The following is a 13,053-nucleotide window of genomic DNA, read 5'->3' as shown; positions in this document are numbered from 1 at the left end:
GTTAATGAATTAAAACTTGCCATAATATCAGCTAGGAGGTCGCACTATATAAAATTCCAAGAATTTTAAAAAATTCCAAAAACTATGATTTTGAGATTCCAGGATTTTAATCATGACAATCAAGTGTTTCAAAAATCGATGTTCTTATTAATGCATATATATTTCTCTGTGACATTTCCTTTAATTTTTCGTTTAATTATGTCGACGCGTGACACTGAAATATAATAAAAAATATTAAAATTTTAAATCTTATTCGAGTAAATATTTTTATAGGTTAATTCTTTTCTTACAATTGCATTCTTTTCAATCGTGTGTCAAAAAGAACACACGTGTTTTTGTCAGAAGGAAAATATTTTTTATTTTTTTTATTTACTGTGTCTGTTAGAATAATCAATCTAAATATAAGGTAGTATTACTCTCATAGAAAATTTACAGAATTTAATTTAAATTTTAGAATTCATGAAAATACCGAGAAAATTTATTTTAAATAAATGAATCGCGTATTTTTTCAGCATTTTGTCATTCGCATCATTTTAATGTATCAATAAACGTCTAATTGAATTATGATGTACTCTTACTCCTTATTTCGTCTTTTAATCGTTCTTTTCTTTCATCAACTTCGGTTAAATTAATCGACGATTACACAGCCCTGACGCTGTTGGGACTCAGATCCAGTTTCACAACTTAACTTTTAACTGAGATTTAACTTATTTTAAGTAATAATGAGTAATAATGAGTTGTGAAACTGGGTCTAAATGAGCCCCATGTAACTTAATCCCCATGTTAACTTAATCGAGGTTGATAAAAGAGATCCTATTATTGCATATCTTTTGTATGCAATATTAACATAAGAGAGAAAGAAAAAAAAACAAGACAAAAACAATAAAATTACTTCGATTTTTAAAACTAACTTTCTTTATTCACGTTGCCATTTTATTCGCATTCTTATTGTATCCAATATGATTTAAATTTTTCAAACTCTCATCAGCCATTCTCTGCTTATTAACTATATACTAAAAACAATTTCACATACAAAAATAATAACAATAAGAGATAATAAACAACAAAGATTCAATAACATATAATTCATATTCACATAGAAAGTAATAAAAACTTGTCTATTTATATATATATTTTTATATATATATATATATATATATATATATATATATATATATATGGATCATATGCAAAAAATACTAATTCTGATGGTCCTGCATATTTCATGTTTATACATATCAAAAGGCATTCCTACATTTCGGTACTTTAATGCTACATAAAATATTTTCAGTTCAAAATATCATTATCAGAATTACGGATATGCAATATATTATATGTGTTATAATATAGAACAATTGTTACATCATATGATAAACTGTCGGTAATATCCGAAATAGAATATGTGTGTATTATTCAGAATTCTATGACTTTACATATAAAAAGTCTTCTTAAAGTATGTATTACAACTTTAAGTGAGCTTAATCTCGATATTTTTTAACAATTTTCTATTCTTCAATGTAATATTTCTAAAGATTAAACAAAAATTGTTTCCAAAGTGTTTATTCATTCAATAGTTTGATTACCGAAATATTTTAACCGTTAAAAGCGAGACCTTTATTTGAAGCCTCATTGTTCCAATTGTATTTTTTTCTCCTCGATCATCATTGACGTTTTTTTTCTTTTTTTAAGGAATTTCCTTCGATTTGTTTTACATAATATACATCTTAAAGTATTTACTTTCACTTATCCAATTATATAAAACAATTATTATCATACGCACTGTTGTAAATAAATAAAATAATAATGAAACAATTAACTTGATGTTAGGTATATCAATGCATTATGATTGTAATTACAATATTATCCTGTAGCAATTCGTAATAATTTTTTATGTTTAGTATCGAAAGTTGTATACGCGATTCGGCGTCTCTAGCAGCAATGTAGCGATATAAATCTCGCAACAATGTTCTGTTGTATTATATTATACTTCGTAATATTCAATGCGTTAATAATGGCGTAACTTCTTGTGCCTCTTTGACTCGTGAACATCGGTTGCTTAACAGTATCACAACATGGATCTTCAAACATGTAATACAGCGACATTTGGAGAACTCTACGAGATACATTGGATAAATATATAAGTTATATGGCGCATATAGTAGTATATTGTACATATTTTCTCCATGGAAACATTAAGAAAGGAAGTGTAAGTAAAAAGGCACTATTTCCGGGTATGGGAAAGAATCAGTTTCTTTAGGCCTCCCTAACTTCTATCAAGTCCCACCACGACATCACAGACCTCGCATTAACAGAAGTTACGCCGCTGTGAATATGTCACCCTCATTTCATTACACTTGCATACTTGTAAAGTCTTAATCCATTATTCATTCATCATAGAACATACCAAAATATTTTAATGGAGTAAATTATAAATATAGCCACTCTTAAATTCAATATGTTCAAGCATACCCAACAAATATACTGGAAGCATAAACTTATTGATTAGTTGCTTTATAAACTAGAATGGAATTTATCATACGCTACAAAACGATGGAATTTTCTCTTATTATCGCATACGGTTGACTAGCCACTGGGAAAATTATTAATTGGCAAGAGAAAGTTCAATTTTTTCTACGCACAGTTTCAATATGCACATTATTTAGTCACAATAAATATCAGCTTGCTGTAATTGCATTATGTAAAAACACCGGTGTTACGTTATATTGACTGTCGAGGATGACATCGATTTAACAATCATTTCATTAAACAGGTGTTTCGTGATCAGTCTCTTCGATTCTTCCCAATCTCCAAGCATTCGGATCTCCTGCCGCTGTAAATCGAAAGCAACTTTTAATCATAATATAAAATAATTTTTAATCATAATATGAAAAGAATATAAATAAATAAATAAATTTTAAAATAAACATATTTAAATTATCATGTATTATATATTATAATTATACTTTCTTACTTGTAAGAAAGTTGTAGAGATAATACAGATATTAGAAACAAATACATTATGTTTTTATATTTTCAAATCAGTTATAATTGTGAAAGAAGATAAGAATTACACAACACAGTATCGAAATATACATTATTCTCCTTTCAATTATTATTATTATTAATTTTCAAGATTAAACATATTTTTGAAAACGAGTGTGCTTAAAGAATGTTATTTATGGATACTACTTTACATGTATTTGGATTTATCATGTACAAAAATTTTCGAAAACATGAAGAAACTCACCTCTTGATACAATATCCAGGAAGAATAATTAATGGAATTACTCTGCGACATTTGTGTAATATATATGCATCCATTGCAGGAACATACATGTACATCACATACGATTTTTGTGCTAGAGTGTTGTACGATCGGTAGGCAAGGATATTACAGCGAAGTCTGAACGCTGTTCGATATAGGATGCGGGAGAAATGTACAGGGTGGTACACATAGGTTCGTATGGTGAAGCGTATTATTCAATACTTCTTGATTCGTGTACAGCAGCGGCATTCTCTCTTCTATTTCCAAAGCGAAATCAAAGTTGTTGCAAAATCATAAAAAAGGTGCATATAAATCAATACAAAGATCTAAGACATGTTTACTATATCTTGACAAATATAATAAAATGTTACATATCAAAACTATATTACTTTAAAATAAAAAATATGATATATTTTAAAAATGTAAAATCATGATATGTAAGTGTACATATGCACACTATGTAAATGGCTATTATTTGTATAAAATATAAAGATTATGCGTTTCGCGGGTTTTCTCCGTGTCCACATCCATTCTTGGAATGCTATTCTTAGAACGGAGAAAACCCGCAATCCCCATAATCTTTATATTTTAATCTTATATAGAAACCCATAATCTTTATATAGAAAGTACCCACCCATGGAAGTCTCAAGAATATTATTTGTATAAAATGTTCACAAAAATTTTAACATATATAACAAATTTTAAGATACATATATAATGAACAAAATTATATTTACTATGGGATTATACCATAAAAGTGTTAAAAACGTAAGAGTATTATTACAAAAGTAAACAAACTGGATACGTATAAAACATGCACATGCCTGATTAATGTAGAAAATGTGCATTTTGCTAATTATACATAGAAAGGGATTGACAAAAAATAAACAAGATACAGATAGTCTCTTTTGTTTTAAGAAGAAATTGTGTCTCAATATTAAAATGTATCAGTAAAAGTGAAAATAAACCAATTTTATACACATTTTTAGTTGAAATCTTTAATATTCGCAAAAATAAAAATTGCAGAAAAATATTTATATGTACCTTGAAGTTGACGACTGATGAGAGCAGTAATCCCTTGACTATCACCAGTCTTTTTTACAACAAAAAGTTTTGTATCAGGATCATTTTCTAAGGCTCCAATACCACCCAGACCAATTATCTGTCCATTCTGTTGCTGATGACTGCTAGCAGCCATCGTTTCACTCACCTATTACAAATAAATATGAGACACATACAAATTGAAATTTTTTATTAAGCTTCAATAGCTAACAATTCTATAATTTAACAAACCAGTTAGTAAACATTCGATATTATTGTGATTTTTAAAAAAGAGTATACCTGCATCAATTTTTTAACTACATCTCTGCCCAAAATGTGATCAAACACTGCCTGCAGGAATTGATCGCTAATAATGCTTAATTTTAGTTTGTCTCTATGCCATAATAGTATTCTTGACTCTTCCATAGCTGTTATAGACACCTAAGCAAATATAACATGACATCACACATATATATATGTGTATGTGTGTGTGTGTGTGTGTGTGTGTGTATTGGCACATATTGAAATTATTAAATTAGATAGATAAAAAAAACTAGAACTGTTTATAAGAAAATTTACTGATATGAAGAATATCAATGATAAATAAAAATTTACCTGGAAGTATTCATCTGTCGAGACACCAAACCATTCTGGAGAATCCAGGAACTGATGTGGGAAGACGATATGCAATGCTCTTCCATTTTGTGATACAACTAGTCTGTTAAAATTGAAAAAAAAAAATTTTTAATAACAGAGATCTTACATATAACAGTGAATAAATCTAAAAATATGAAAAATGAATTCTTACTTTCCCGACAGCACCAACGATAAAGAATCAACTTTGGTCACTTTTTCTTGTGCATAAACCTCTTGATACTTCAACTGGCGAATGATCTTCATACAATTTAATACTTTTCTGAATTGATGACGTGACACTCGTAATGGCTGGAATACTGCAACATATACCTACATAAAAGAAGACGATTATAAAATATTTTTATTTTAAGTGACTATTTTAAATAAATACAAATCAAAGATTTCAAATAAAACTTTATCTGTTATACTATAAATATATTAAATATTGTTTTATTAATTGCTAATTAAGAAGAATTAAGAAGATTAAGAAGAATAGAGTCTACTAAATAGAATATAAATTTTATAACATATATACTTGATTTTGATAGATTAAATAAAATGTCACACACACGCGCGCGCGCGCATCCACACGCACACATTAGTAATAATATATATATATATATATATATATATATATATATATATATATATATTGTAATAAAACAGTGCAAAAATAAACTAGAAAACTTTGTGTATGATATAAATGCAGTCAAATGAAAGCAAATTACACAGAAATGACTATATGCTTAACTGTACTATTTTTCAAGAATTTCTAGAGTAGACCTATATATAAAAAATATATTATAATAATAATTCTAAAGAATATAGATAAATTAGCATGAGAGATTTCCATAATATACTTAATGCTATATGTTAAATGTCATATAAATTATACTATTGTTTTTCTTAGTTTTGTAAATAATTAATATTCTCTCACAAATCATTGTCTTCTATTTTCTTTGATCTTCACTTACCTCTTCAATTTCCCTTGTAAACTTGATAGGCCTGAGCTTGTAAAGAAGCGTGCATACATGGACGAAGTTGATGGCAACAAATAGAGCATTCCAGAGAGCAGCATCCAGCCAGCAAGCTATTGTCCAGCCCCACAAAGCAAGAAAGGCACAGCCCACAAGTAGAGTGCACCTTAAATAAAGTACACCATGTATGCCGCTTGGTGCAAGGTGTGACAATAGGAAGAAGGCATTTGCGAGTTGAAAGTAGATGTGATTCACGTAAATTCCTTGATAGGGTTGGCAGGTAAGAGCTCCGTTCAGAAAGGTTGGAGGCACTATCGGCGAATGAGGATAACCGGATCCATGGCTGACCACTGACAGTCCAGTACCTGTATAGACACAAAAATCACACATTTCACCGATCATCAAGTGATCGCAACTCAAAAGAAATCATCTTTGGGTTATGCACTGCGATCTCAACTAATAAATTGTCAAACGTACCCTCTCTATTGTCAGTGGTCACATTCCTGCATTCGTCGTTCTCGTGGTGTGCCGACGCGGGTATCGATATATCCGACGTGACAGTATTACGAGGGACATTGGACGCCGCTGCATTCGTTAGGCTGGCATCAATAGAGGTCCAATACAAGAGTATGACGAACGAAATGGAAGTAACCCAGCCTATTCGGCTTCCTATTGGGTCGAAACAGATCCACATCCCCGCATTACCACCAAGCTGGACTGTATTCGTTTCGCTCTACAACATGCAAATCCATTTGTATATTTTATTGTAAATTATATTATTTATACATAACAATATTTACTTAAAATGCTACCAAGTCAAAATTACATTTTTTCATATTATATATATTTTCAGGTAACACAACATTTATATTAAGTCATATAAATTATTAATGTAATAAATTTTAAATATACATATGTATACATGCATATGTGTATATATATGTGTATGCATGTGTGTGTGTGTGTATGTGTGTGTGTGTGTGTTTGTATTTATATTTTAATTTTATATAATCTCTTTAACACTATAAATTCATACTGTATTAATGATGCAGATTAAATTACTTGTTATGACTACATTTCATATTTATTTCTAAATAATATAAAAGCAAATGCTATCATTTGTGAATGTTCAGTTACTGCTTACATTTCTGTATTAATCTCAGCTAAAATTGGAACTGGACAATGAGAACCATCTTGCAGACTTCAAATCAAGGAAGGATATTTGCATCACCAACGGTTGTGGGAAGACGATATCAACATCTGAAATGTATATAAATAAATGTTTGATCAATCATATAAAAATATAAGAGAATTAAATGTTTCTTAGAGATTCAGATTATAAAATTATCACTTATAAGAAATTGCCTCTTTCAAATCTCTATCTCTATTAATACTTAAATAATGAATTAAATAAAACCATCTATCATTGTTATTGATACAAGACCTTTGCAGTTGTCATGGAAGGATTATCAGTGGAAGACAATATGACAAGTCAGTTTGTAAAAGTTATAAGATTTCATCACTCACTGGCATCCTCAAATTCTGACTCTGCAAAGTCTTTAATTTATTACTACTTATATATCTCAGAGATTGGATCTTTCAGAAATGTAATATTTACAAATAAGATAAAAGACAATTAATCTTACACGTCTATCGTAATATTTCAGTTGCAGGAGGAATAGATGCTTAAACATTGATTTATACTCATTCTTGGAATGACTGAAATGGACTGAGACCATTTGAATCGCCGCGAGAACGATTTAATCCAGTTTCCACGATCCCATTCCCCGTTTCACTCGGCGCACATTTGTGATGCACATGTGTGCGAATACTTCTCTATCTGCCATTTTATACACGCGATCTCGGTATAATATCCATTCTGAAACTCGAAATAGAAGTCGAGATAGACCGTTGAACGCACGGAAGACACGTATGATTTTCACGCGAGCATTATACAAGATTACATATCGCGATATATATACGGTGGCCGGATGACACGAGAAGTCGCCGTTTGAATTCGCGGAGTTCAGTCGTCATCGGAAAAACAGAAACTGCCGCCGTCGTCGTGGATACACCCTCCTAAATTCACCGTCGTCGCCGTTGTCGTGACGCTAGTTATTAAGAGTATCCCTTTCGAAATCAATAAATAACTTACTCATGGAAAATCGGCGACGGTGGGGGCGTACGCAAGGCATACAGATGAGAGGGCGAACGATGGTGTGACGACCGTCGTTCGTGAGGAAAGGGAATCCGAGGAAATTATCGATGCCGTTGGATCGGTCGTAATCGCCCAGTCAAAATTGGCAAGAGCCACGTAATAGACGCGAAACAAATCGAGCTCGCTTGCTTCTGCTTCTGCTTCTGCCGTTCTACCGTCGCCGCTGCGATCGTGCCAGATCGCGCACCTCTCACCACTCGTGACGGAAACGTCAAACCAGTCAAACTAGCGCGGCGGTCGCCGTTGCAACTTGCAAGCGACGTTGGTCGCAAACCCACGATCGGACGGGAGCCGGGAGCGGGGGCGAACACTGAACAGGGGCGAACGCGAAGACGAGGCTGACGAGGTGGTAGCAACGGGGAAGAGCGACGACATAACGCATAGTAAATATAGATTGCGCGTATGTTTGTACGATCATGCGCTATACCATGCTGGAAGGGATAACACGGTGTGTGTAGTTGAATAGTAGCCGGTATCACCGACGAGAACTATTAAGGACTGACATTCTTACGAGAGTTTGCATCCATGTGAATATTGAAATGATTAATAATTCGAAACTGATAATATTGTACTAATTTTATGATTTATTAGTTTAGTAGATGCATTTAGAACTCAATAATACTCGATTTTTCTTTAAAATTGTGATTCCAGTGTTATCGTCAAAGTTTGATTATCAACAGAGATGATAATTGTAGAGAAAAAAATTGTAATTTTTCTGCAATATGTAGAATATTATAGCTTTACAAGTATGCATATTTATTTATGAAACATCTATGTAATAAAAAATCATAAATTTAATAATGTATGAGCCAAATATAGTTATGTTAATAATAGCAAAGGCCTATGCCCAGTTTAGGCTTTGGTTGAACAGCATTGAGACATAGGCTGCGTTCAGCAGAGAAAACTAATTAGTTAGCGCTTAATGATTCTTTAATATGGTTTCTATACTTAAATCCAACGAAGAACTAAAGACAAGAACCAATCATATTAAAAAATCACTAAGCGCTAATTGATTAGTTTTCTCTGCTGAACGCAGTCATAGCTAGGATTGTAGAGCATAAAAAAAAGATTAAAAAGTTCCATATGCACAACTTTGTAAAATGAATCTCTTTCTACAGCTTAGAAGTGGAAAATCATCGATAATTGCCGCCACTGATACACTAATCCAATTAGACTTATTTAGACTATGAATCTAGAGAACTTCTTAAGACTGTATTTAACATGATCTTGAATATAAGAACGAACTATGGTTGGTATTCATAATCGAGTCTTATTTCAAGACCGTCTCAAGTAATGTCTTAAGTCGCTAAAGCAGCCTTCTGATTGGTTCGTGATTTCTTAATGGCTTCTACACACTGAACGCAGAAACACTTGCTGCGCGGCAAATGTACAGAAGCTATAAGACTATACTTAAGACGGTCTCAAATATAAGATCCGACTATGAATATCGGCCTAAGATCTGACTATGAATACTGACCTATGAATACCGGCCTAAGTGTTTTAAGCCTTAAAGGTATGTATTCATGGTGTCGCTCGTCACTCATATTCAGCGATAAATGAGTCACGTGATTTCATATGCTAACCTCGAATGTCACGTATAAACGGCCTAGCAGCGATAAATTTTTGATTGTAATTATATAATAATTTGTGTTTCTAAAACAGAGAATTTATTTTTTAAAACTAAAAAAAAATTACATATGACTATTTGAACAGTTCTAACAATTCATAGAAATTAAAATTATGTCATTTGGAGATTTTCATTGGTATCAACATTATCTCCTCCATTTTTCAGAAAAATGTCTAATCCATTTTTCGATAGTCAAGCATGGAATATAAAGAATAACAGGCCGAACTAGGTATTGAAAAATGTGATAAAAATTAGGTTTCTAAATTGGTATTGATAATACTCGATAGGAGGTGTTCAAATCGCAAAATTCTTCTCATATGCGCTTACACACATACAATCGAATAACCTAAAATAGAGACGTTATTCTTTGACATCATGCTCTAATAGTAAGGGACTTCGCACAATAAAAGAAACAGAGAACAAAGAATAAGGGCACACAAAAAATTTAAGACATAAGCAATAAGGAAATCAACATGTTGAATTTGTTACTGCTTATGTTATGGCTTTACGGACTCTACTGTGATTGGTCAATTCGCTTATTGCTTCCGTTTTACTGCTTAATCTTTTTTGTGTGCCATGGCTCTAAAAATTTCAACCTATCAGAAATCATGTATTATATATTATAGTATCATGGAATATATAGTTTCTGATAGGTTGAAATTCTCATTCTCTGTTCTCTCTGTCTTTTATTGTGCGGAGTCCCTAACAAGAAGATGTAAATTGTCATTAAAACTGCATGAAGAATGAAGCATTCTTTATGTAAAATTGATATGACCTACCATGCAAATTGTGAGAACGATGTCTGTCACCTTTCGATTGAACTAATTCAGATGACCACTTTTGACCTCACTTTTCGACGGCCTCATCCATATAAGTTCGGCTTCCTATTCTCTGTACTTCATGGTCACAAGAAACAATCGATGAACTATCGATTATTTTAAAAGCAAGCGAAATTTGAAGCCGGCTGAAAAGAATTTGTGTTATTGTTAGATATATCAGAATATACTAGAATTCGATTTTAAATTAATTTTTAAATTATTAATTAAATTGTTTGAACTAACTCAGATAATAAAACGTTCCTTGGCATAAAAAAAGAAATAGGTGCTTAGCACAAGTTTCTCTTCAATTACCATCATATTGCTGTCATCAATAATAATTTCGTTTAAATCAACCTAGAAACATTACGCGAACAACGATTGTTTGCGCAAATGAGCGGAAATGCTGTAACAAACTAATTCCCATAAATATTGCTATAATCTGTTAGAAATCGTTTTTGTAAAATATTTAGTTCACATTTTTGTCAATCGAATAGAAATGGAGCGTCGTGGAGCAGTATGCGATGTTGCCACCAGAGAGATGCATCGAATTAAATTTCTTTATTTTAAAATACGACATAGAATAGAATAAAAGACGTAGCATTAGAAGATTTTTCAGCTGTGTTATAATAAAATAATCTTTTGAAGTGAGCCCCAAAGGTTCTAAAATGAAAGGCATAATCCTTTTTTTGAAATGTATACCAAGTAAATGAAATGTCCTTATACTTTAATATGTATTTTGTTCTGCATTGTAATTTTATTCATTTAATTTATAATTAACTTACACCTGTCAACCAAATGAGTAAAATGTCTATAACTCATAAGTCACTTTAAGATATCTTTCAGAGTTCTTTATGAAGTTTTTTAAAAATGTTTTTTAAAGGATTCTCTTAAAGATGTCTTAAAGTTCTCTTTTGAATCGCGCGCGCAATTTTAAACAGGAAAGTTTGTTAGAGATTAATCTTTTTTACTACAACATTTCTTTTATATCGCTGTCAAATTGCTAGCAAATTTGTTTTATGTAGAATTAATTTTCATCATGTTGTCGTGCGATTGTTCTAACCTATAAAACTTATAAAAGGAAGAGGGAAATTGTTTCGATTGTACATAACCGTTTATGATATATATTGCCGCCAATATCATAAGCAAAATGAAAGTCGCTTTCCTAAAAAAAAATGGCAACTCAGGCTATGCAATTTGTATCAAATTTATAGCAACATACAAGGAACTTGCTCTGGGAAGAGCCAATACGCAAAAAACTTAAAACAGTAAAACGTAAACAATAAAAAAATCAACATATTCGATTAGCTACTACTTACGTTATGGCCTTACGGACTCTATTATGATTTGTCAATTTGCTTACTGCTTACGTTTTACTGCTTAAGTTTTTTGTATGCCACGGCTCTAAATAGAAAATTATTTTATTAAATAAAATAAAATTAACAACAAAAGTTATTAAATAATTTGTTTGACATTCTTAAACGATTTACGACTTAGACAAATTGATATTGATTTAAAAGGAAATTGATAAAAAGGATGTAAATAAAAGAAATATATTATTTTTTAACTTTACTTATCACATGTATGTATCACATTTTACATTTTCATTAAATTTATGAATTTATTTTTATTTGGAACATGTATTTCTATTACATGAACTTTAACTATTAAGGCATATTCATACAAACTTGCACAGCCGCATAAACGTATGCATAGAGAAAATTATTCAATCGCATTTCTTCTATAAAAACGCACGTAAAATGTGATTGGATAATTTTCTTTATGCATACGTTTATGCAACTATGCAAATTGGCGTGGATGTATCCTTACTTAATTTTATTACAAAAACATAAACTTTATTCTAATGTATAACAAAATAATATTCTTCTTTAAGTATTAATTAATGCAATATTAATAATACCGTTATAAATCGATATTTAACAGCCATTTATTTTATCTTATGAAAAGTAAACAGTTAAAATTTTTTTGTTTTAGCGAATATCGATGATTTGATATAACTTGCCCTGCATCTGAAAAAAACGTTTTGAAAATACAGATGTACATTCACCAACTAAAAGATTGAACACTTTATTTTAAATGAATTTCGGAATGCAGTTTGCTCACCGAGCGATTGGTTCTTACTTATAAATCCATAAGTACAAATCAATCGCTCGATAGGCTGCATTCCGAAAACCATAGAAAAAAATTTGTTGCAACCTTTCAAGGTCATGGTACACCTTCCGTAATAGTAATCATTACCTTCCGTAATAGTAACCATAACAGTATATCCACACAAATTTGCATAGTCGCACAAACGTATGCATAAAGAAAATTATCCAATCGCATTTCTTCTATATAGATGCATGTAGAATGTGATTGGATAATTTTTTTTTTGCATACGTTTATGCGGTTATGCAAGTTTGTATGGATATATCCTAAGACGTACAATAAGAACGAGCCAATCACAGAATTGA

The 13,053-nt window shown here is 31.1% G+C and overlaps 1 protein-coding gene across 3 annotated transcripts; it reads right to left on the bottom strand.

Moving 5' to 3' along the window:
• Positions 1 to 892: 892 nt before the first annotated feature.
• Positions 893 to 8,484, bottom strand: LOC105152635 (popeye domain-containing protein 3). Of its 3 annotated transcripts, none has more exons than XR_846970.2 (10): positions 8,075 to 8,484; positions 7,064 to 7,179; positions 6,397 to 6,652; positions 5,917 to 6,284; positions 5,115 to 5,272; positions 4,922 to 5,024; positions 4,607 to 4,747; positions 4,310 to 4,475; positions 3,248 to 3,522; positions 893 to 2,830 (listed from the first exon to the last, which is right to left on the bottom strand). XR_846970.2 is itself a non-coding variant. In XM_011067059.2 (9 exons), the coding sequence occupies exons 3-9, from the start codon at positions 6,611 to 6,613 to the stop codon at positions 2,763 to 2,765; spliced, it is 1,221 nt and encodes a 406-aa protein (XP_011065361.1). In that variant the 5' UTR covers positions 6,614 to 6,652; positions 7,064 to 7,179; positions 8,075 to 8,483; the 3' UTR covers positions 893 to 2,762. The 3 variants fall into 3 exon arrangements, 1 of the variants encoding a protein (XP_011065361.1); XR_846974.2 differs by having other exon boundaries at positions 3,248 to 3,519; XM_011067059.2 differs by lacking the exon at positions 3,248 to 3,522 and having other exon boundaries at positions 8,075 to 8,483.
• Between the last annotated feature and the right edge of the window lie 4,569 nt (positions 8,485 to 13,053).

The sequence above is a fragment of the Acromyrmex echinatior genome, chromosome 10 (genome assembly GCF_024713525.1).
Source record: "Acromyrmex echinatior isolate Ae372 chromosome 10, ASM2471352v2, whole genome shotgun sequence".
NCBI lineage: Eukaryota > Metazoa > Arthropoda > Insecta > Hymenoptera > Formicidae > Acromyrmex > Acromyrmex echinatior.
The sequence above is the reverse complement of the archived record's forward strand: the minus strand, read 5'-3'. Positions and strand labels throughout refer to the sequence as shown.